Source organism: Grus americana, chromosome 19 (assembly GCF_028858705.1).
Source record: "Grus americana isolate bGruAme1 chromosome 19, bGruAme1.mat, whole genome shotgun sequence".
Classification (NCBI taxonomy): domain Eukaryota; kingdom Metazoa; phylum Chordata; class Aves; order Gruiformes; family Gruidae; genus Grus; species Grus americana.
In genome coordinates, this window is record NC_072870.1 from 3255831 (window position 1) to 3281288 (window position 25458).

General features: G+C 49.4%; 1 protein-coding gene across 1 annotated transcript in view; it reads left to right on the forward strand.

Moving 5' to 3' along the window:
• Positions 1–25458, forward strand: part of CASTOR2 (cytosolic arginine sensor for mTORC1 subunit 2) — a 133083-nt gene that overhangs the window by 91058 nt on the left and 16567 nt on the right. The window contains exons 3-7 of the mRNA XM_054847675.1: positions 20132–20325; positions 21040–21172; positions 22494–22617; positions 23187–23297; positions 24683–24765. Of these exons, the coding sequence (XP_054703650.1) occupies positions 20132–20325; positions 21040–21172; positions 22494–22617; positions 23187–23297; positions 24683–24765 (645 nt within the window). The remainder of the gene's footprint in view (positions 1–20131; positions 20326–21039; positions 21173–22493; positions 22618–23186; positions 23298–24682; positions 24766–25458) is intronic.

Genomic DNA, 25458 nt, shown 5'->3' on the forward strand with positions numbered 1-25458 from the left:
TGCTCAAGTTGGCTCTGTCAGCCACAATGCAAGTGCAGTCATGTTGCATCCAGTTTATGGAGTGGGAAATCCTGATAAGTAGAACTAGGATTTTACCAAACAAGTATTTTTTGGCTGCTTGCTTTTAACTAGAGCTGCCTACTTTCTGCCTCATGAATGTGCTTCATGTCCCAGCTCCTGGTCAGATGAAAGAAGTCCTTCTCCTGGAAGATGCCTGTGTAGGAAGGGCAGTGGGTTAAGGCAGTGGGTCAGGACATGGAAATCGTATCACTGTGTGATCAAACGGCTTAACCTGGTTGTGGTGATGCTTGTCTCTGGTAGTTGCTGAGTGATGTGAACGCTTACTCAAACCCACAACAGATTAGGTGGGCGATAGTTGTTTAGCACTATGGGATAAAGATTTAGGACTCTGCAGCCTCAGGCCAGCGTGATTTGCTTTCTGTGGGGTAAGCTATTGTCTGCAGCGCTTATTGCTTATTTGGGTAAGGAGGGAGAGAGCGCCTGTGCAAAGGGGGTTTTGCTGATGCGTGTGTTAGCAGAAGCCACTCTCCATTTGCTTGTGCCGATGTGTGTTAAATGCCAGGTGGCAGACAGTTGGAGAGGAGAAACGCAAAAGCTGTGGAAGAAAGAGCCAATGGCTTTAACGCTGCCTTGTCGGTCCAGCCGAGCACAGTCGTAGCAATATACTTACTTTGGCGCCCTTCCCTTGGTGACATCACCAGCATATGAACTGAAGATGCGGCCATGAATTTTTTAGTGCCAGCAAAGAGCTGAAAGTCTGAAACATTGAATAGGTAAGGAGAGCCGCTGGGACATTCGCAGGGGAAGGCGGCACAGTGCAGATGCTCAGCACGTCGGCCGTCCCAGTGAAGCTGGAAACCATCGCACTGGTAGGTCCTCAGTCTGCATCCTCTGTGTGCCTTCAATGGGGCCAATTTGGGGAACTGGCTGTGCTGCGCCGTGGTTCTGCACGCTCACGGACAAGATGTGTTGAGAAGAGCATTCATTACGTTCTGAATAGGCACAAATAAACCAGGCAATACTGTATCAGCGATATTGTTGTGTGGGATTGTTATTTAAAACAGTGTTTCATCTGGAAGCTTTGACCAGCTCTTTGACTGGAAATCAGCTGGGTTTGTTATTGTGCCTGTGTTTAAACTGCGCTTTCCTTTTAATCTCTTTAGTCTACATCTTGCATTAAAAATCCACTTAATTTTATGACCAGAAGATGCCCTGGCTGCTCCTCCTGTAACAACTGCTTTACCACTAGATATGCCATAGCCATTAAATCGACCCCTGCGGTGACCTGCATATCTTTAAGCATTTAAATGAGTTCTACAAATTAGGCTTTTAGGATTAGTCATCATAGATTTGCAGCATCATTGGTGTGTTGCCAAGGACCCCAGTTTTGTCACCATGACTACTACAGCAGGGTTACCGAGAAACACAAACTGCAGGAAAGTTTATTAAACAGAAAATGCACGTGCCAGAACGTGAGCGGGTGAACGGTGACGACGCACCCGCTGCGGCCAGGGGAGTGCCCGGTTGCTGATACGCAGCGCAGCCTGGAGGTGGGCCTCCAGAGGAGAGAAGATGCTGTTATACACCCAGGGAAAATCACCATCGTATGTATTTCTTGTATCTTCACTTGGGCCTGTTTAATAAATAGTGTGTTTTGAGAAGGTGGAGAGGCAGTGGGAGCGTGTGCTTCGTCCGCAAAATGCTCTAACCCTGCGGGTGGGGATTGTCCCTTCCCAGGAAGGGCTGTCCCCACCGTGGAATGTGAAGCTGCAAGAGGGGTGATCCTGTGATGAAGCATTTGTAATGATACAGTCCCCTGGTACTGTCTTGTGAGATCAATACGCATGAATTGTCAAGTTTGGGGGATTTTTTTTTAAACTTGAGCACTGAAAAACAGGATGCCGTGGTTTGGGTCCAGTAGGGAATGTACAACTCAACTCTTCTCTGCTGTTGCTTCTTTAAATGTAAGCCCGCCTTGTGCAAAGGGCCTGGCCCCCACATTCACCTGCTTTTCTAGACCTTCTTCAGACATGCGGGAATTAGGGCTTTAGAAATAGGACTGCTGGAAACTCCTGAGTGCCATCCCTTCAAGATTTGTGCTCTTCTATCATTTGAAAACCCAGCCCTGTAGCTCTCCCCCTCGATGTGTTCTCCTAGGACATGTAACATATATACACAAGTTTGCCTGGGATCTCACGAAGAGCACATGTGCATTTGGTAGCCTCACCCTGGCGTGTTTTTCCCCATACTGTTGGTAGACGTGGCTCCTTCTCATGTAGTCATCTCCTGTTCCTCAGCCTCACCTGTTTCACAGGGGCTCAGGATCAAAGTCATCCTCCTGGCTGAACCTCCTGTCCTCTCTGGCACATGTCCTGGACTCTTATCGACTCCTTCACCAAGACAGTGCCAGAAATCATAAGGGATGTTCACTGGCACCTAATGGACTTTCTCCTGCCCTAGGCAATGCTGATAAACCAGCTGCCCAGCAGCATGCTTAGTGCTGGGCAGGAGCAGAGCCTGTTCTCAGAGGCTGTTTCTTCTCCTGCATGAATCTCCCTTTTCCATCTCACCCCATCCCTTCCCTCTCTCCAGGACCTTCTTCAGGTCTTGTGGCCGAGCATCTCTGTAAGGTCGGCTGCCCTGTCTGAATGTGGGATGCTCCCTGTGCTATTCCACCAGCTCTGGGCCGCCAGCTTGCCATCTTGGCATGGAGGTCTGAGTGGGTTTTTGTTTTTGAAAAAGATTCTTTGAATTCAAAAACCAGCAAATTCCTGGCGGAGGCAGCTGACAGATCATGCTCTGCAAGGGCTCTGTGCCTGGGACTTGCTCTTCTGTGGTCCCTCCCTGACCTTCCAGCAGCAGTGCCAAAAACCTCTGTCCTGGGTTACAGATCAAAAATATGTAAATAGAACGAACCAACGCGCTGGGGTCAAAAAGGGGACAAATGCTCCTGATGCCAGCTCACGTGTGTGGCCTGAAGACAAATTGCCTGTCCTCCAAGCCTGGTACTCACTGAAAATGGAGCTGGTCAGGAGGAGAGCGCCTTGCTGCGTGTGCAGAAGCTGGCATACTTACGTGTTATATACAGGAGCATGTATACAGATGCACACAAGCACGTTACATGTTTACGTGCTAGCAGGCCACCACAGCCCAACTGCTTCCTCAGTTTGGAGGTTTCCCACTGAAACCATTCTGGTTTCCCTCGTATGTTTTGGTTTTACCTCTAATTTCCCACAAATGAGCGGTCGGGGAGTTCTCCTACCACTCTCCTAAAGGTTTCCTTCCCCTGAACTAAACTGCTTTTGCAGGGGATTTTCACTTATGCAGTAAAGTGCTTGTTAGAGGTCTGTGTGGGTGACTAAATGCTATTTGCTTTCCAGTGTCAGTCCTGTTCCATATTTGTATTTGTCTTGAATGTTCTGGAGAAATAGAGGAAAAATACATTTTCACTTCAGACCCATCTCAGCGTAAGTGAATTTTGTGCCTATTTCTTCTGAGGCTGGCTGCATTGATCTCGTGGTTAAGGGAGTGGAAATAAAGAAGTAAAATCCTGAGCTATCGTAATCCTGTTTGGGTGAACTGGCTGCCTCTAAAGTATACAGCTTGGTGTGGAAAGCATCTCATTTTTAATTACTACTAATGCTGCTGTTTCGGTGGCACTTAGCGCTGGATTACCCGAAAGCCTGGCTGTCTCGGGAACACCAAGGTTCTCCATAGGAAAGTGAGATTTGTACGAATGAGTCTCTCTGCTTGGCTGGTTTCAACCACGTTTGCTGGAGGCAGAGGAAAAGCTATCAGGGATCTCAGATTCCTGCAATTAATTGTGCAAATGGGCGGGTGGGAAATGGGAGAGGTATTGTGTCCCAGGTCACCCTTTCCTGCCCCAGGGAAAGGTCCCACATTACACATCATGGGGACCAGGCTTCCTCGCGTGCATTGCTCCAGACAGCAGATGCCAAGGGAGGGAGAGCCAGCGGTGGGAGAGCGGCTATTCCTGCCTCATCCCATCACTGTGAGCCCCTCCTGGAGCCTGTCTTCCCCCTCTCCTCACCCCAGTAATCTCTTTTTCCCCCCAAAAAAACCCCTAATAACAAAAGAATCAAATGTTGAAGAAGAGGTGAAAATGCCATAGCATCTCTCACAACGTATAGCGTTGGACCTGGTCCCTCGAGCAAGACTTTCTGGGAGATTTTGGGTGCTCCCTCGTAGTACGATGTTGTAATCTATCACTGTGTAGTCTTGAACTGTCTTGTTCTTTGTTGCTCAGGGTAATAATTACCCAGACCATTTTACCTTCCAAACCTTTTGCAGCTATTAATCACTCAGCAGCATTCCTGAAACGACAGGGTTCGTATCGCCATTATATAAATAAGGAAAGCGAGATGAAGAAGGTAGCAACAAAACTTCATAGGAAGTATCTGCTGCTTGGGGGGGGGATGTCTGTCTTGGGGGTTTGATTTGCAGGCTGTTATTTCCAAGGTGCCGAGTCCCAGAGCAGCGCCAGCACCGCTGGGCTGAGAGCAGCGCTTGCGCAAAGCCAGGCTCTGCGCGTCCCAGGGTGGGGAGAGGCTTTTGAAAAATTGCCCCTAAATTAGAAAGTTGATTTAGGAGTTAGGACGGAGATCAACTTTCCTCCAACTGTGAGGCTTGTTTTTCTGGAGGACTCTGCAAGGAGACAGGAGGCGAGTTTGCAGCGAAACCAGCACGGCAGGAGGACAGGCAGCAGTTTGCAGCCTTCCTGCATCATTTTCACAAAGCATGAAGCTAAAGTCTTACTAGCAACCTGGAATGCAGAGAGGACTCGGGTTTTGCCAAACACCAACCAACCATGTAGAGGCAAGAAAAAACCCCCTGCTGCCTCCCATTTGCTTCGTTTGCGGCTAACCCTTATATCCTGGCCATTTTTATTCGTGGTTTCTAGCCTGTCTTCCTCCTGCATCTCTCTGTATCCTGGCGAAGGAAGTGCTGTGATCAAATGTTAATGCTCAGGAAAATCTAGCTGTGAGCAGCAGCGCTCGCGTCCTGCTGTTTAATTTTCCTTGTCGTGGGCTACAGCGATCGGTGGTTGGGACGGACTGACTTTCCTCCCCGTGCTGGCCGTGATGCAGGTCCTGCCGCAGCTTCTCCTGCGCGGGACTGCGGGAACTGTGCTAACCATTGCTGCCTCCCTCCCTCCTTCCGAGCGTTAAATATGTGGTGTGCCCTATCTCTAATACTCCTTATCAGGGCCCGGCTTTGTTTACTAGTATAATTCCCTCAGTGCCTTATCAGATTAGCATGATTTCAAAGTGTTAAGAGCATCAGTGCCTGAAAGAGTTTTGCACTCGGCTTGCCTTGGCCTCCCCACGTTCAGATTAGATGCGAACACATTCATGATAATAGAAAACGGTTTGGACAGAGGTGGTTTTCTTTTCATCCTGGATTAATAATGGAAGCATGTAGACCTGTTAGAAAGGAGGAAGGCTTTCTCATGTAGTTGCTTTAATCCTCGTTATGTCTTTGGTATCTGGCTTTTTTGTGGGTTGGTGTTGCGAATGGTGGAGAAAGCCCCCAGGTCCCACCGCAAAGGCCACGTGTGCTTCCCCGGGTCACAGGGAGAGGGAGTGATTCCCGTTGATCCCCGCGGGTTGGGGAACAGCGCCCATCTGAGCAAATGTCTCATTTCTCCTGGGTGAGTTTGGAGATTTGATTTGTTTAAAGAAGGGGTTAATGAAGGAGGTTACACTGGAGCTAGCCACAGTCATCCCTTCTTCCCTCCCTCCTCCTCCTCTGATGGCAACAGTGAAGCATGTTACACTTATGTGAGCGTTATGTCAGGACATATGCAATAATGAGATTTTCCTGTTCCTAACAGTGGCAGGAATAATCAGACTAACGTCTTCATAGCATCCAGAACGATGAAGGTTTTTGGGGTGTGTGCTGCCGAGGAGTGCGGCTGGAGAGGACCACCCAGCCCCTGCGAGGATGCTCGCTCCTCTGAGAGGGGCTGGTCCTGAGCCTCGTCGCGGATGTGGGCAGAGCCCGCACTGAGCTGATACCTGCCTGCTTCAAGTGTTTGCCTTGCGGCCAGCTTCCACCTCGTGCCTGTCTACATATCTGGCACAGCTAGGATCTTTTTACAGAGTAGTTTTGCCTTGCTTGGAGTGCCGGGTACAGCAGGAAAAAGGCTTGTGGTGTAACTGGGCAGATATCTTTAGTCCCAGACAGAAAAAAATTGCTCTGCTTTCCACGTTCGTGCCATATACCCGTTCCCAGGATGCGGTGTCAGCAGCCCCTCCAGCTCCCTCCTGTCCCCCTTTTCCCTGGTTGCAGAAGCATCCAACAGCCACGTTCATATCGTAGCTTGGGCTCAGCCAGAGCCAAGCGGTGACTTTTGTATCCAGAAAGATCTATTGTTATTCCTGCTTGCTTTCACCCTTCCCTTGCCACCCTCTCCTAAAATTCCCACCCCCTCGGCTTGCTGAATAATTTCAAGGTGCTAATTGCCCTGCGCCACAGCTGATCCATTGATCTGGAACACAAACAGGGAGGTAATTTTCTGTCTGAGCCAGTCTGGGGCTTACGCAAGTGCTGGTGTTTGTTTCCTTGTTTTTAATTTCCTGCAAAGAAAAGCTTTTGTGTTGCTCTCGACAAGATGCCTGTGCCTCCGTCTCAGTCGGCGGCTGCTCCGTCAGGCCACGTGGGTCTCGAGGAGAATTGACACTAACAATACCCGTTTCTTGTGTAATTGAAGTCTGTGGGTGGGAATTGAAAGTCCTGCTCGGTCGTGTCCCTCTATCAAAACCGTTAGTCTGTTCCTGGAGATAGCAGGTGGCTTCTCTCGCCCATCTCTAGTCCTACATTTTGGACAGACCGGGAGCAACTCGGACTCTTTGTCCTGTTAAAAAACTGCTTGTTTTGTTAGATAAATACTTGGAGGCAGAGGTTGCTGGGGTCACTCGTCTCTGAGGATTCAGACATCCCTTTCTGTAACAACTAACCACAAAAAAACCAGTGCTGGGTAACTACTGGCCACTGGAGAGTGCAGCATGCATCCTGCACAGCAGAGAGTTAATTTTCCTGTGGCTATTGCTTCCAGCAACTGTCAGCAGAAGCGTTGTGCCTTTGCAGGGTTTGATCCTTCGAGGGGGCGGGGGTGTGCGGATGATGTAATGTTAGCAACTCCCGGTGCTCTGGTAGTAGGAGGCTATGCAAAAATAAACTCATCTGCATTCATTTCTCTCCCCAGCTTGTATGCGCAGGTTTGGTTTACCTGAAGGACTTGCTCTCGTACCTTTTAAATAAAATCAGCGGTTGTTTTGCTAACCAGGGAAGAGGGCAAGGTTTGTGCGGCAGGTCTGGGCAGGGAGCGGGCAGGGGGGCGAAGGGGAGCACGCAGCCTGGCGCTAGTGGGGCTGCACGCAGGGAGCTGCACCCCTCCGGGACAGCAGCGCTGGTGAATACAGCACAGAATGAGCTTTGCATCCCGTTTGTGGGAGCAGCCTTGTCTCCAGGTGGTGTGTGTGCATAAAGAGGAATGAGTAGCAGTTGTCTACCCCTGAATCATAAGCAGATTTTGAAAAGTGAAATATAACATAAGACCTATCTCCCTCCTCCAGCAAAGCAGCCCCTTCTTTGCAGGGTCAGAGAAAGTGCCCGTGGCTCAGATCCCTTTTGATGAAATGCCGCAGCCCGGCTGGGTCAGTGTGGAGGACAGCCCTGAGGCGTGCGTGTAACCAGGTAGGATGGGGGGAGATGCTTGCACCATTTGCAGTCCCGGCCTCTTCCCAGGCTGGCTGGTAAATCCCGTCCCTCTGGCAGACCTCTTGCTTTGGCAGGAGGGAAGGATCGCTCTCCACTGGTGCCTCGCACCGTGCCTTTGGAGGGATGCTGGCTCACGTGCACTAAGCCACAGCTTTAAGGACTTAATCTTAGAAAAGGTAGCATTTCTTCTGTTGCTGTTTCAAAAGGATCTGCCTGAGTGAGCGTGCGCAGCCTTCACACCTGCGTACTTGGCTTTCCAGAAATGACAAAGATTGATGACACCTCTGGAATAATTCAGCACCTTCCAGCCAAGAAAAGATTTTCCCAGTTCAAACAAAGCACTGAAATATCCCCTCTGTCTATCCACAAGTTCACAGGTAGAGTGGGAGGGAAAGGAAAGAAAAGAAACATCTCACAAACTGGAAATAGAGCTGCTGTGAATCCTTCTCCCAGCACCAGCCTGTGCCACCTGTGTGCCCGGCACTGGCAGGAGACGGGGACGGAGCAAAGCTCAGCTGGTCTGCGTGGCCGGCAGCTGGGAAGGGGCTGTGGGTTTTATGCTCAGATGACAAGCAGCAAACAGGTATCGTCCTCGCAATGATGGGCGGGCTAGCCGGCACTCCCAGGTTTCTCTATTTTGCCTGCAGACGTGCAGATATGTCTGCACTGCCCCAGAATTCCCTTTTAAACTGATGTAATTGTTTGGGCGGTGCTTTGGATCCATTCCGTAGTCTCAGAGTGACATGGGAACACCCAGAAAATGGACTTGTGTGATCATCTGTCATTGGACACTTGAAACTGCCTCTGGTCTGACTCAGCATGGTCATTCGTGTGTATCCAGAACATCTCCAAGAGAGACTGTCTTCTCCTCCACACCTTTTAACTGGAACAAGGGGAGGGGTGCATTTACAAAAATGCCTCTGGTGAAGCAGCTTGGGCTGCAGCAGGTCTGGTGGACGTGCAGCAGAACATGTCACCGCTTGGGTATATCCGTGGTCAGTGTGGGACAAGCAGAGACTCCAGGTAGCATCTCTGGCCTCTGCCTGCAGCGCCTGGAAGGCTGCAGTGCAGCACTCAGCAGTTGTTGAGTTCAGCTCTCCATCAGGTTGACCCAGGGATGCTAATTCTTTGCTTGAAGATGGGGAAGCTGAGACTGAGAGGAGCATTTGCTGGTTTGAGAGCAAATACGTCGTGCTTCACATGGCTGAAGATGTCTCTCCTGCAACGGGAACTTGCATTGCAAACACATTCTTCCCCCCCTGGGAAATCCCGACCTTTCATTAATGCAAGGGGATCCAGCAGCTCTCCAGATGCAGACCAAAGGAGTCACTTGGTTTGGTTGTAGGTTGGAGCCTAATGGAGGGAGAAAAAAGCAACTGCTTGGATTTCTGCAGCTGTTGCTGCTTTTCCTACTTCAGCGTAAGGAGGAGGCCTGGAGACCCCTCACCTTAGTGGCACAGGCACTGCTGGGGATGGCTGCGAGTGCCGCGGTGCTGCGGACGCAGGTGGCTTTGGGAAAACGGCATGAAATGAAAATACCAGGAGACAAATAAAGGGGAGCTGCTTCCTTTAAGTGCACCAGGACGGGTGGCCAAGTCACATCTCCTGAGCTTATTTTTGGTGCTATTACTGTAACAGCCAGGAACCACAATGCTCTGTGCTGCCAGTATTTCACATACATATTGCAGGAGAGGAGGACTTTAGCAACCGAATACTTAATGTGGAAGGGAAACACAGGTAAGGGAGAGGACGTGAGGTGCTCAAGGTCACCTCACAAGCTAGTGGCAGAGTAAGGCAGGTAAGCCATGTCTGCTGGGGCCAGACCACTGTGATGGGCTACAGCATCCATCTGCAACGCTGCAGCCCTTGCCACTGCCCCGGCATCCCTGCACGCGGTCTGTCTCTGGCAGGGACGGGGCACCTGTGGAACAGCCTGCAGCTTCATTTACCCCTAAGCCAGCAGCCAGCTGGGCAAGGAGGATGAAAAAGTCTGGAAGAAGGGGAGATGCTGTTGCTGCAGCCAGAAGAGTATTCGTCTTGAGAACTAGCTGCTCCAGGCAACGCCAGTGCTAAAATGCTGTGGGAAATCAGCAGTTTCATTTTTTTCCAATGTGTAGTTGATATGTACTCTAATTCCCCCATATTTAAAAGAGAAATAAGCAGTGGGAATAGGAAGGAACATATTTCACTTATTTTTCTGAATATTGATGAATGTTAGCATTATGTGGGCTCCTCAGCACATATTTTCAATTACAAAAATCTTCCTACCTGCAGCATACTGTGTTCGTCTTTTAAATATCATTGCTCCTTTCTTCCATAAAGAGCTTCCGTGAACTTGTGCAAATATTTGCTTACTGTTCAGTGGCAATTTGGATGGTCACCAAACCCAGGAGCGCAGTCGTACCAACGGGCTGTGTCCTGCTGGAGGAGTCCCTGCCACAGGCAGCTCCGGCCATAACCCAGTGTAAACACCTCGTCCACTGGCCCGGGGTGCTGCAGGGAGGAATGGACCCACATCTCCAACTTGGAAGGGCGTCTCTCAACATCTAGGTCTTTTAGGTCAAAACTGGCAAGGCAGAGTGCAGCGGGAGAGCTTCATCCCCTGCACCGCTTCTTCACCACCTCAGCCATCAGCTGCTCTTTAGTTCTGGCTCTGCTTTCTTGATCTGTATGCCGAGCACGTGGCAGAAACGTGGCCCATGCCAACAGAGGCCTGGGGTGTGGAGACACGGCCCCATCCCTGCAAGAACAGAGCAAAGTGTTAAAATCACTCTTGCAGCCGCTGGTGTTTCGGTGACCGGGGCCAGCTGGGGAGCCAGCAAAAGCCCCGAGGTGCTGCTATCCTCAGCAAAGGCACGTCTTCTAGAAGCTTCCTTTTGCCCATCTGCAGTGCCATGATTGTCTTTGAATCAGATCGTTCACGAGCTCTCAGCCAAGCCTTCTCTTCTCTACAGGTGGAGGAGACATCTTTGCAAATATAATGGTACCTTCGTTAAGGTGGGGGGACGTGGGCTCACAGCTGGCTGGGGCTGCGCGGAGCCGGTGAGCGTTACCGGGCTGTGGAGGAGTGCGGCTCTGGCCAAGCCTGAACTGAGCAGCGGTGCTGGGCCGGAGCTGCTGCGTGCTGAGGTGCCTGTGCATCCTGGGCTGCCCGCCCTGCTGCTTCCAGGACCACGTAACGTGCCCGGGCCAGCAACCCGGAGGCTGCACAGTAAGCAATGCATTTCTGAACACAGCACCCTTCTTGCCTCTGCTTCTTAAAGTCCGAAGAAGCAGCAGACAGTTTTAACCTGGCTTTTGCTGGCTTTTTGCATTGACAACAGGCTCCACCAACAATATTCACTTTATTTTAGCTCTTCCCCAGGAATGGGCTTTTCAGGTTCCTCGCCTTGCCTGTTTTCATGCAGCAGAGAGATCCTGAACAGCTTATGTTTGGTAAAAGTCACTGGTTTGTCTCTTCAGCCCCAGTGGTGTGCCAGGCGTATTCGATTGCTGGAACTAGCCCAAATTTCTGTCTGCACCCTTAATTGGGAAACAGGGATGGGGATGAGCAGGGGACTCCAGAGGTGTAAATAGATCCGTCAGCCACATGGCATCGTCTCTGCTCTGTACAAATGCAGTTGAGGACGTGCTGAGCAGAAAGAATAATTTTAATTAGCACGTACTCCTTCCCAAGCTCTGGAACTAGTATAAATACATTGCCACTTCTGCCGATTGTAACAGACCAGCTAGGGAACTTTCCAGGAAGGTGCCGCCCCTCAGCATTTACCTCATCTCATTCCTCAAAATCCACGTAGGCTGTGTCCGTGTCAGCAGAGGTGAGGATCCCTTCGGCATCTGCTGAGAAAGGGATGCACGTGTTCCCGGATAGGCGAAGAGAAGCAGTAACAAACTGTCCTCCTCCATCACCCCGGGGCACGGACGTTGTGCCGGGAGTGTCTTCTTGTAACTGTACCGTAAATGGTAAAAACACGCTGGCTTCTCCATCTCTGAGTATGACATCTCCAGCGCTGTCAGAAAGACTTCTCTACTTCGTGCGGATACGTGGGCAGATACATAACAGCGGAGAAGCTGCACGGCGGTGTACCCTCCCTTCCCTACGAACTTTTTACAAAAGCCTTGCCAGAGAGCCGCTTGATTGTAGCGCCTGCAGAAATGGTTGTGTTGTGTGGGATAGCGGATGGGGCTGGTTAGAAAAAATAGGTACGTGAAAAGGTAGCAGCTGTTTTGAAAATTCAAAATACCCACGTGCCCCTGCAAATTGTGCACGGGGCCAGTGAAGCTATGGTGGATCTGGCCGAGCTGACACAGTCTCTCCAGTAGCTCCCGTGGTGGCTGGAAATATTCAGTATTAAATCACTTGATGTCTCTGGTTAGGAGCTAATTCTCACTCTTTGAGAATGGGGCCTGAAAAAATGCCCCAAGTGACCTCAGTGCTCTTGGAAGTGGGTTTGAGTCTCCTAATTTTTATAAAATAAAGGTGAGATGAATGTGGTTTTAATTTCCCTCCAGTAAAGGGCTTGGAGATCTCCCTTGCTTGTGAGTAGTAACAGTAGTTTCTGTCAGATGGACGCGGGACCTGGGCTCACCGTGCGTAATTCCTTGGGTATGTAATTTGTCCTATTCACAGGAATAGTGTGAAATTCAAACTGGCCATTTCACTGGGTAGGGAATGAGTTGAATTGTCAGGAAAACAAGAGAAAATTGCACTGGGTATGTTCGCCCATTCCTATGTAAACCCATAAATAGCCTTTTAGATGTATTTAATCCGTAATTGAAGGAAAATCCGTAACAGCAGACAAGGACCAGTATGAGATAAATTTCATGTGAGAAATGAGGGAAGACGGCTGCATTGCTCGACGTGCTTTGGGAGCACTCCCAGGAGGTGCAGATTTGGGCAGAGCGGGGCCGGACTGGGTGCTGTACGAGTGCTGGCTGCCCAGCTCAGGCAGCGGGACTTCGACAGGCTCTGGGTGCTTGTTTTTCCTTAGACAGCTTTCCTGCTTCCTTCCCTCTTGTTTTCTTCTTCTTTCTTTCCCTCTGTCTCTCTGTCTGTCTGTCTTTTATGGTCTGGATAGTGGAAAGTGAGAGACCTTTGCCTTTCAAACCTACCTTAATATCCCCAGAACAGCACTAGCACCAACAGCTTCCTCCCCCGGTGAGGATGGAAAGATGCTCAAAGAGGCCAGAGCAAAACTTCCCAGTCCCTTCCATTCTCACCCTGTTTTCAGACACTTAAATCTTTGCCAAACTCCCTCTTTGGGCAGAAATTTTCCATGCTGCTTGTCTGCCTAGCGCTGATTTTCGCATTAACTGTGAAATGCTTCAATTGTGAGATGTGTATAAACCTCCGCTAAACAGGTCAGCTGTTTCTTGAGAGCAAAATTTAGAAGAAATGGGGTTATTTGTACCCACTTTATAGATAGGAAACTGAGGCACAGAAATATTGAGGTTAAATATATAAAATGTCAAGCTGTCATTTCCTCACTGCAGAGTGTTTGAGTTTATGAACCTAACAATGTTCTTTTGACAGTTTTGTGAGTGGGATAATACCTAAATAGGAAAATGAGATGACAGGTTTCACAGCTTCCCTGTTGAGGGAGTTTGGAATAAAAAACCTCAGTTTTGCATGCTGTGTTAGGAGAAAATGTCAAAAACACAGAAGCACGCAGTTAGAGGTGGCGAGGTTCCCCAGCTGTGGATCCAGCCCCGCAGAGGTGCCCGGGCATCCCATCAGGAGCAAATTCGGGAGGCACAAAGAGCAATAAAAGAGACAAAAATTGGAAGTTTAATGGTCCACCGTGATCCTGCAGAAACCTGCCATCCCGTTTGGTGGTAGCGCTTGGTATCTAATGAACACTTGGAGCTACCAGCGCTTTAAAAATTCCTGATGTGCTGCTGGATGAGATGTCTCGTTGCTGGCTCGTGCCTCTGCAGCCGAGCCCGCACGCATGCTGCGGGGCAGAGATGCGATGCCGGAGGCGTTGTGCTCCTCGTGTCGCCACTCCTGCTTCGGGGCTGTCTTCTGTGCCTGCCTCTGGCACCCACCACCTCCGGTATTGCCCTCTGAAGAAGGTGGCAGCTGACCAAACTGTTAGCATAAATGGAAAAAAATTCCAAAAGCTGCTTGGTTGTGAGCATGCTGACCTCTTCCCAGGATGAGCTTGAGCTCGTTGACATGTGTGATGATTTCAGCTGAATCAGAGCTGTGGGATTTTCTTCCATCTCTCGTGCACAAAAGCATTAACTTTTTGGACCTAATCATCACGTTTCCCAACGTGAAGCCAAGCGGCGTGCTTTCATCTCACCCGGCTATTGTGCTTAGATAAGTCCCTTGGTGTGGGAGCGCGCTGTGGCACTCGAATCAAACCGACACCAAGGACTTTCTGCCTGGCAGCCATCTCGCACCGCGCTGCAAACTGCCGGTGGGGCTTCTTTAGAGTTCGTGCGGCAGCAAAAGTCTTTGCTCCCAGTTATTAAGTGCGAAGCTGGCAGCGAATGTGTTTTGAGGCGAAAAGAAAGGATATTTGCATCCTCTGAAAGGTTATGATTTGCATTGTAACATCCCCAAGATGTTTTTGCTGCCCTGGCGGGGTCTCCGTGGGGGAAGCGCAGCGGTGGATTGCTTTGGCTTGTCCTTGTGGCAGAGCAAAGGGAAGAACAAGGCGTCCTGCAAGAATAACCCTTGTGCTTCCAGAGTGGTGAGGACTGGGACGCACAAAGCTGGGCATCGGACCAGCTTCAGAGCCCTTTCTGGCTTTTAGCACGCTATAGAAACTGATAAATGACATCTTTACCCTGCTTTATCCCCTTTCACACGGCTTTCTGAAAGTGAAACAGAATATTCCATTTCCTAACATTAAAAGAATATTTACTTAGCCTAATTTCTCAAAAAAAAATGAGGCTCAGGTGGTTATCCTCTTCCCATTCTCCCCCTCCCCAAGATTTTCAGCTCATGCGGCCAGTTTCCACGGCGCCCTCAAGGTTAAAAAATTCCTAAAAAGTTTTCTGAGCAGAAACATCCAGTTCAAACACGTGCGCTTTATTGGAAGTCAGGGAAGCCACACAGTGGGTGCTGGAAACCTGCCTGGGGCATCCCGGCTCCCCGTGGGCCCGGTGATGCTTTGGCCATCGCACGCTCTTCTCGGCAGCACCCGCTGCAGCAGCCGGTGCCGCTCCAGCCCCTTCTCAGTGCCCGCGTGGTAAAGCCGGCAGAGGAGTCGGAAAGATGCTCGGGCTTCGGACGAGGCTTTATGACCTGAAATAATCCCTCACTTTGTGATAAGATGGGATTTTAAAACTGCAGAGCAATGAAAAGCTTCCACTGGGCAGTGGGAAGAGAACCCTTTAATAAACATAAAAATCCTATTAAAAGTATATATACATAAACTGTGCTGCCACATAGAGGCATTGGTGACAGCTCTCCCAATTTATCATAAATTTTGCAGTTGGCAGTGCTTTTATTTTTAATGCCTGACCATTGGAGTCCTGCTATTGCAGGAGCCTTGGTCTCTATCTTTTTAATACAAGCAAGAGTCTAGCTGTCATTTTTGCAGAGGGAGGCTATAAAAGGTGAAATAAGCGCAGTATAAGGGATCTAAAGCCAGAAGGCTCATCAAAAAACTCACAGTATTTTTTAATTTCGTTATTTTTTAACATTTGGAGTTAGCCGTGGCTGCAAACCTAAGTCCTATGATGATGAATTGAACGAACAATTGGTTCATCCAGAGTACCAGAACAAGTCAAGGAGTAGCACATCACCCAGAGTGCTCTGCTACAATGCAAAAATTTGTGTACTGAGTGAAGATAAGTGCTTAGGAGATGATCCAACGTACCACACCAAAGGAACAAACCAGCTGAGCACCTTCATTTCTCTCCAGACACTACAATAAATCCATCCTATATCTACAGTTTCCCTTGAAAGCTAATAGGTGTCCTCAAGTGGGCATCCGATCGCTGTGAAGTTGGAATGAGGTCCATGGAAACAGCTCACGGGGTATCCTTCTGGAGGAGGGGAATGGGTCCCTGGTTGGCAGTGCTTTGCAAGCATCGGTCCAGATACCCATGTGGGTAGGCGAGGTGCGTTTCTGTGGTGCAACTGTGCATTTTTCCAGTTGCGTCCCCTTAATTGTAACCCTTTTACGAGAAATCTGAACCCATTTAAATTAGGTACAGAAAGGGGAAAAAAAAAATTCTGGTGGTATTGCACTTTCTCAAAGCATTTTGCACATGTTCCAGTGCTCCTCTGGAGCAGGAGGACTCTCCCAGTGTTTTGCCTCCTGCTGTGCAGGGTGCGTGAGGCTGAGGGATCCCCAGGATGGTAAATGGACGCAGAAAAGTGTTGCTGTTTTCCCACCGCTGTGCAGATCCGCACCGTCGGGCTGAGTCTGGTCAGGACTGTAAAGCAGGAGATTTTCCTTCCCTGCTTTCTGTGACCACCTTGGCTGCTTGCAAAGACCCGTGAGCTGGAAGCTCATCATCTGGCCAGCATTCTCCCAAAGGTATTTTAAGAGTGCTGCGTGGAGCACCAGCTTGCGGTGCTTACAGCATTTCGTAGCACTCCGGCGGCAGCAATTCAATCTTTATTTGGGTTTCGTCCAACCTTTGTTGTCCTCACTGGAAATGGTATCGATTATTTGAGCTGAGGAGCCAATTATGGCTGATACGATACGCACCACCTCGCGTCCCAGGATGACGTGTGCCGTGGAGGCTGCTTTGCTTCAACCATACCTGCCAAATGGTCCAGTGAGGCTCTGGATAGACCTCTGGCCTTTTCAATCACCTGTGGTGTGAACAAGCAGTTTAACTTGTGTCCTAAAGCTTATTTGACACATTTGTTGGGTTTGGTTTGAGCAGGGATTGGCATTTGTTTAGTATCTCCCTTGGAGGATCTGTGTCCCGCACAGCATCTGTTTATCTGCTCGGTGGCACTGCAGATTTCATGCAGCGCGGAGAACTTTGGCTGGGAGGAACTGTGGTGCCAACGGAGAGTGGTACCGCGGGCTACTGGAGCCCACCAGCAACTGGTACCTAGTGTCGCACTGCCAGGCAAAATAAGACACGAGATGAGTGCTGTGCTTGGGCTGTCAGGATGATCACATCTTGTGTAGGTTGGTGGGGTTCCATGCCAGCTACTCTGGATGAAATGGCAGCCGGAGTCTGTCTGTCTCCGCTGCTTGCCGGTGATGGTGGTGATGACGGGCAGCAAATGAAGGCTACAGAGCCTGCGGGCAGCAGAACCGCTCCGGGGTGCCTGCTCCTGGCAGCAGGTCTGCAAAGTGTTACACAGTGAAACCACAAAAATCGAAAGGCTTCACCCAAGTGCAAATTCAAAACAAAACCCCTGATTATATTAAACAAAGCCCAAGTCTCTGACCTCTTAGAGGTCCTTCTCAGCCAGAGGTGAGGTGTCCCCTGTGATCAGGAGCAGGAGCGACCTGCACTCTGATGAACCAGTTGCAAGAGGATCGTGAGAGCCCAACAGCGAGATGTCTGTGCTGATCTCGCAGTGTGAGGACAGGGGATGCTGCGGTGCTGAAGCTGTGGTGCGTCAGGAGCCCTGCGCTCCTGCGGGGAAGTGGTGGAGATGGTGGGTTTCCTGGGTTGGCTGAAACATGGGCAGTTCCTCATTTTGCTCTTTATTTATTACCTTATTCTGCCTCGCTGAGTCTGCATTGACGTTAACGTCTGGTGTTTTCAGCTCTCCTTGGGTTTACTGCATTTAACAGCTTCCTGGGCAAAGCACCTTCCCACGTGGCTTATTTGATGCTATTTAGCTGAATTTGTTGAGCCTCTAGCCTGGATTTGTTTCATTAAAATTTGGGCTGTACTTTTCCATCTGACTGCCTAGTGGAAACAGTGTCCAAAATTGGTATTTCAGTCATTTTCTATATATTTTTTGCAAAGTTAATTAAATTATGAGAGGCGGGTTACTTAAGCAAATGCAATGGCTCCTGTCACACTTCACAGGGCCTGTTAAACACATAAACCCAAACATGATCAACGCTTTCCAGTAGTTACAAATCCAACGGGCAAATCAGCCTTCCTGCCCCTTGAGGAAGAGGTTGACGAGGTCTTCTTGGGGCATCTCCTCCAGCACCGCTGCTGCTGGAGTGAAATGTGATGATGCCTCCGTCCACCGTGAGATACGGCATCTTCCTTCACATCCTGACCCAAAATCGTATTTAAACCGGTATTTAATGAACTGCAGCCAGGCCCACGTCACCCGTATGAAGCAGGAATATCATCTGCTCTGTTTACAGAGAAGGAAATGAGTTGCGATCTCCTCTCGCTGCTGGTAACGAGTCACTGGTGGACTCGGGCACATCTGGGACAGATGCCCGGTGTGGGCAGGACGGGTCAGTGAGCACAGGACCCCGGAGCACGCGGAGCTGCCCGTGCATCCTGCGCAGCCGCGCTGCCAGAGGCTTCTGGGGATGAGTTTGCAGAGAGGAAAGGTGTCACTTGACCTTTCTGTGATTTAAGTTGCCTGGCTGCTTTAATGGCTTTGGGATGCGGGAAATGGAAGTGTAAATACCGATGACGTGCAGGTGGCCTCGCCTGCGCCTGCCCGCTCCGTGCTGCCAGGGAGCAAATACATGTCCAAAGAAGGAACACATCTTCTTTTTTTTTTTTTTTTTTTTGCCTCCTCCTTATTTATTTCACAGGCAAGGAGCAGAGGTGGAAATAAAGGAAAAAAAGACGTCAGCTGCTTATTAGATCAGCAGCGGTTGTTTTGAGCCCTCGCTTCTCCGTGCCGGTTGATGTAGTAAGCTTTGTTTTGGGGGTGCTTTGCTGATGCAAAGGGCTGTCTGATCAGTAAATGGTATTTTGCTGCAATAATTTTCTGCAAGCAACTTGCACTGGTCTCTCTGAGGTAACATGCTGTTGATTAATGCACAAACTTACCCGCTCTCCCTAGTGCCTAGTTTTCATTCCATGTAAGCTCTGATTATTCAGTAAAAAAGAAACATTGGCCTATGAAGCTAAACATCAAAATGCAGCAGCAGAACCCTCAGTGTCCCCACTGTTTGCAGTGTGTTTGCTCAGGGTTATTTTCATGCCACACACAATTGAGGTTATTGAGGAGAGCAAAACGAGCAGTATTTGTTATTCAGTTCATTTTGGGTTTTCAGCGCTGTCGTCGTCTCACAGCAGCGGTGCCTGGGGATTCGGGGGGTGTGAGGTTATGAATTTATTACATGGTGTCTGGAGCTGTACGGAAACAGCTCCCAAAGGTTTTGCTGAAGGAGAAGGGAAGGATACTGTACGGAGGAGCCAGGAGTGGGTGGACGGAGTAGGAAACGTGGGTACGGAGACATGAAGTGGCTGGCCGGTGGTGCCAGGGCGCTGGCTGCAAGAGCAGCAGTATGGGGATTTATGCTTTCGGGCTGCCGGGCTGCATCTAACCAAAGCAAAGAGCGCAGGTTTCTGCCGGGACCTCCGCTGTGTCTTTGCTGGCTGGATCTGCATCTTTCCTTACGCCAAGTAGATTTAACTGGGATTATGCATTTGTAAGTCTGGATCTGGATCTGAACTGTTTGTTTCTATAATTCGCCAAACCAAAATCCAAAGTCCAGAGAATCTTAGAGAAGTTTATGCCTTCATTCCAGAGTCCGCGTCTGGTTTTACGGGCTGTTAATACATTAAGGTTTCTTTAAAATAGTTAATAATTTGTATTAAATGGTTTGGCTGCAGATTTTTAACTACGTAATGACAATAGACTAGAAGCAAACGGAATGGAACTGGGGTGATTTTTAAAAAGATTTCTATTATCTTAGTATGTGATCACCCTGTAATGTCTAACGTATATGTTACACCATCCGTCCCTTACTGCTTTAGAATTGGGGGCAGCAGCCCACAGATGCATGGAGTACCTGCTCTGCATCTCCCAAGTCTTGGGATAGTGCCCAGGCTGCACTGTCAACCTCCATCTCAAGTCCAGGAGAACAAAATTTGGGTTTGGAGCAAGAAAAGGGAAACAAAAGAGACCAGAAAAACTCGAGTGAAGTATTTGCAGAAATTGTTTGATAGAGGAGATTCAAGTTAAGTCGAGGATCTCGGGCTGTTCCCACATGGGAAAGTCAGCAGCGCTGGTCACCGGCATCCGAGTGAGTGCCTGAGGCTCATGTAATTCCCTGTGTTGTCCTTGAAAATCTGTATGAATCCTGCAGTGGAAGTTGGTGCAATCAGTACATCTGAAAAGCGGCACAGTACCAACCTGGGAAGCAGCGTGGGAAGCCCAGGAGTCTGGCTGGATAAGTGGGCTCACTTCATTCCTTGCACTGAGGTCTGTGCTAACCACATACGGACCAGGCGTTGGACCTGGCTTTCTCTGCCTCTAAACCAAACCTTTGTCTCATTGCAGAGCTCCCTTCCTCGGAGCACTTGAGCGTGGCTGATGCGACATGGCTTGCCCTCAACGTGGTGTCTGGCGGAGGTGGCTTCTCTGGCTCCCAGCCCATCGGAGTGACCAAAATTGCCAAGTCAGTAATAGCACCTCTAGCTGACCAAAACATCTCAGTGTTCATGCTCTCCACCTATCAGACGGACTTCATCCTGGTAAGAGGACATGAGAGGAGCAGGCAGAGTCATCTGCTGCCAGACGAAAGCTCGGTTGGGCGGTTTTAATGGCATTTCTGGGAACAAGATGTTTGAGGAGCAGCAGAAGTACCGAAGTCTGCTTTCCCCAGAGCTCTGTGCCTTGTAGTTAGGCTCTCTGACATCTCAGGAGCTTTTCCCATGGGATGAGGCATTCGTTGGTATAGGTTATGTGGTGTCTAATGAGAGTTCTGAGCCCACACTGCAGTTGCTCTCTTAATGGAGGCACTGGCAACATTTCCCACCATCACTCAGACATTGGTTTTCTGAGAGTTAGAGGAACGCAGTGTCTGCTGTCAGGTTGACTGATGGCCAGGAGGCTCCAAAGTTGTTTTGGGGATAGACAATTTCCTTAGGAAACAAGGCTGAAGAACAGGCAGTGCTGAGTTCTTGAAGGGATGCTGGAAAAGAGGTGAAACATCTCCCTCTTAGAAGTCTCCACACTCTTTCCAGTCTTAAAAGCACTGTGGTGCTTAACCCTACTGATATTTGCAGTGCTATCACCAAGTATGCTTCTCTGGACACATCCAGATGGTAATTATCCTTACACATCTGCTGGCTCAAGCAGAAGTGATGTGTCCACTTTTCAGTGCCCTCAGAGTACGTAACCTCCACCGCAGTGTATTTGCATTTCTGGTGCGTACCATCACGAGCTAATCCTGTTGTCGCCTTCAGGTACGTGAGCGAGACCTGCCCTTCGTGATGCACACACTGGCTGCCGAGTTCACCATCCTCAGAGTGGTGAATGGGGAGACAGTGGCTGCCGACGACCTTGGGATAACAAATGGATTTGTCAAACCAAAACTGGGTAAGGACCAGCACGGGCTCGGCTTGCGGGGGACTTGGTCTCTGTGACACATGAGAAGTGTGCCTGCTCCCTGCCCTCAGTGTTTTGGTGAATGTTTATCCTCTTGTAAGGTAATAAACCATCTTAACACCTACCTGAGTATGTCCCAGTTCTGCTTAATTTTCTGAGCAATGCTGATGAGCTTTGCTGAATTTGAGCCTTTTCCTGCTAGTTCCACATCTCTAGGGCAGACATGCCTTTTGTAGGACAGAAGGTTAAAGTACAGTTCGTTTCAGTTGCAAAAATAACATTGTCTGTAGCCCATACTTCCATGTTTCAACATTTTGAAGGAAAATGGCTTGTAGAAAAGCTTGTTTAAGTATTGCAGCGATCGATGCACCGAGAACATTGTTGTTCAACTTTCACACTTCAGTACCAGTCAGGATCAAGGCCACTGTCAGCCCAGGGCTGTACAGAACCTTTGGATGTTTCCAGGCTAGAGGAACAAGCATCAAGCAAAGGGCACAATCAGGAAAAGGAACTACTTACATACGTACATATGTTTACCTACACACCTGTGTGTAATTTTGTGCCCTTAACCAAACAAAGCAGAGATCAGTTATTATGAAGTGCCACTCAGCCTCGTCACTCGATAGCTATAAATCATCTTGTTTAAGAAAATGAGCCTTACACAAAAAAGCGTGAAGGAAGGGCACGGCGAAACACGTGTTGATTATGCACAGGTATGCAATTTGCCGTGTTGCTGTGTTTAATAGTTGCATGCCTAAATACCGGCTGTTTCTCAGCTCCTGGCTGCAAACGTGTTTGCCAAGCTGCTGCATGTCAGCTGGGTTTTAATTTTTATAGATACTATGGCAAAATAGACCCCCAGAAAGGAGGGAAAGAATTTTGTACTGCTCGCAACCACAGCCAGAGAAATGCCCTCCGTAGCCCTGCCTTTTAAATGGTGGAAGCCTGAATTTATTTCTGCTTTTCGGCTTGTGTTGCCACCTCCTTTAGCTTGCCCCTTGTCTGATGTGGATGCACCCGGTGTCCTGAAAGCCCCTGCGAGCAGCGAGCTGGCCTGTGCCCCGTGCAGGGCAGGGTACTCGGGATGATCTCAGCCTATACCCCAGGGAGGACATCGCAAGAGCAGGTTGTCTGCAGGCTCCTCGGTCCCTGCCTGAGGACCAGCAGGGCTTCAGCAACGAGGAACTGTCTTACAAACACAGTCAGCGTTCTCTGCGGCCGCCGGCGGTGCGTGGATAACCTGTCTGGTGGGACGCCAACCCGCTGCAGACGTGGCTTCATAGTTGTGTGTGTCTGTGTGTGTCTCTTTCAGTTCAGAGGCCTGTCATTCATCCCCTTTCCAGTCCGAGTAACATGTTCTGCGTCACCAGCCTGGATCCAGATACCCTTCCCACTGTTGCTACACTCCTAATGGATGTGATGTTTTACTCCAATGGGTAGGTCCCAGCGGGGAGACAGGCTCCCCGGTGAGGTGTGGCCGGCGTTCGGAGGCACAAAGTCACATTGCTCCTCCAGGATGGCCAAGGATCTGCCGCGGCCTTACGCTGCTGCGGTGCCCTGCACCCGGGGAGGGAGGGAGGCTTCACAGGCTCAAGGGGGTTGTCCTGACAGGGGGAAGCCGACCAGGAGATCGAGGGTGCTTGGAGACAGCCGTTGGCTTTGGAAAGCTGAGCCTTTTCAAATTTAAGCTACCAGTAGCCGTATGATCAGCATGCTGCGTAGCCACACGTGACCAGAGGATGTACGGCCGGCTGCGCTGCTGCCCATGGTGTCTGCGGCTCCTGGCCCTCAGCCTCCTGCGAGAGGACCTTGGGGCAGGGATGGGAGAGTTTTGTGGGCACTGGCATTTTGTCCCCTGCAAAATCAAAAATAGGAAAAACAGTATAATGTGTCACTTCCCTAAGTCAGTGTATGAACATTTCTGGTTTCAGTGGCTAAATCTGCTTTAAAAGCCTTCCTTTGCTCTTCTAGCCACAGTTAATGCTGTTCTCTTCTGTTTCTTCAGAGTAAAAGACTCGGTGGTGGGCAATGAAGACTCGGGACATATTCGCTTTTTCTCCTTTTCTCTCATTGAGGGTTACATCTCCTTGGTCATGGATGTCCAGACACAGCAGAGGTGAGCTTTGGTCTTAGGGTCTCTTGGACCTCAAAAAAGCACTTGGGATGTTCTAAAGGAGCAAGAAGCAGCTTAAGCTCCTACACGTTAATTCTTGGGAGCCTCATTGTGTGGGCGCCATGTGCCTGTACACCCTGTCGCTTTTCTGAGTGAAGTCTGGCATGTTAATCCCAGCTCCCGAAGGCTGGGCTTCTCTGTCCAAGCCCTCAGTGAAATCACAAGCCAATGCAATGCAGGGTTATCTCACTTTTGAAAGAGGGACACTGGAACAAAGTGATTTTGACATTTTTATTCCATTGTTCATTAGATGTGCTTCTAAGAGCAAAACCCCCAAAAAATCTGGTGTACATGGTTGAAGTTTTACTGCTAAAGGCCAAAAGTAGGGTGGGGACGTCAATGACGCTGTCCTCCTGCTTTGCTTTTACACGTGGCTGGGCTTGGTGCGGAGTCTTGTTGTGATGATAATGTACTGAGTCATCCCTGTGCAGCGGGGAGCCCATGACTCGTTTTTCTGGCAGGGAGAAAGTCAGCGAGGGAGCAAATATCAGCCTGTTCGTGTGTGTGTGTGTGTACTTCTGCAGCTTCACATCGCAGAAGTCTCTGAGGTCCAGAGGCTGGACAGGATGCTGCACTGAGATGCAACGCATAGATTTGCTTTTGACACACAGCACAGTGTTTGGTTTTGAATCTTGCCTGCCCTAGGGACTTGTTTCACAAACTATTAATTGCCCGCTTGAAAATTTCTTCGACCTTAATTGAAGTAAACCTCTGCCTGCCTTCAAGAGAGGCTAGAGGGTTGGAGGAGCAGCCTGGGGCTTGGGGATCCCTGGTGGCCAATTCCTTCTGTCACAGGCTGCCTGATGACCCTGGGCACTCTTAGCCACTCGTCTTTCCCCTGCTAAGAAATGGGGATCTCTGCAGGGATCCCGGGGACCTCCCAGGGATGGTATGGGAAAAAGCGCTGATGAAGCTCAGACACAAAAACAGTGGTCACCGTTCACGTGCCCAAGAGAGTAGGTATGAAAACATCTTCTGTCCCTAGGCGTTTCTAAATGCAGCTCAGATCACACCTTCAGATTAACGATCTTGAGGTTAGTAAAGCTGGGGCATGGCCTTTTTTTTTTTTAGAAATCTTTTTCCGTGTCTCTGTGGGTGCCTATGCACACTTCCAGCATCAGCTGCTGGTTGACCGCAGGACATCTGGAGGGACAGGCAGGTGCATCTGTCCCGCCTGCCTGGAGTTTTCTCAGTTTCACCGAGCTGCTGCCGCCGCTATTGTTGGCTTCAAGCAACGCAGGGATACAGAACAGCAGCATCCCTGCAGGCAGAATCCGACGTGCTGCTGTGTTTTAATTGCCACGTTTGGTGTTCCTTTTCTTTTACAGATTTCCTAATAATTTGTTGTTTACAAGTGCATCTGGCGAACTCTGGAAGATGGTGCGGATTGGTGGGCAGCCTCTTGGCTTCGGTAGGTAAACATTTGGGGGATCAGTTGGTGCACAGGTAGGCAGTCGCCTCAGGGCCTTCAAGGATGATGGAAAAATCCATCTGAGGCTGAGGCTTTTTAAGAGCCAGCAGCTTAACATGACTTTGCAAGCTGAGATTTTCCAAGAGGAGGAGTCTGACTCCTACCTAATAAGTCAGACTTCTAAATATACTTTTGAAAGTGCTACATGCCTGACAGCTCCATCTCAAAGGCATTCATCTGCTGGACTTTGGAAGTAGCTACAGCTGGATCTCTGTTTAAAAAGAAAAAGTGGACAAAAATGTGTGAGAATGCATTGTAGATTGCTGAAATCAGTGGTCAGAAAGCACTGCTGTACTCCAGAGCACTCCTTGGGCAACTCTGTGGCTTTAGTAGATTTAGGACAGATTTGTAGCAGTCCAAGTGGGAGTCCTGTTCGTAGACCTCTTTCACATCCAGTGCTGCAAACGTTTTCTCTACTCAAAAGAATATTGGACCTAAGTAGCACAGAGCAAACACTTCACGTCTGCAGAAGTGTTCTTGTTATTTTTATGTCCCCTGTAATTTTAAGGAGTCCGATCTGAATACTGCAACAAAGGCCTGATCTTCAGCAATCATGGGGGCTCCTTCCCATGGTCTCTGAAACAGTTACAAAATACAGGCTTTGAGAACATGTCTGAAAAACGTTTGGCCAAT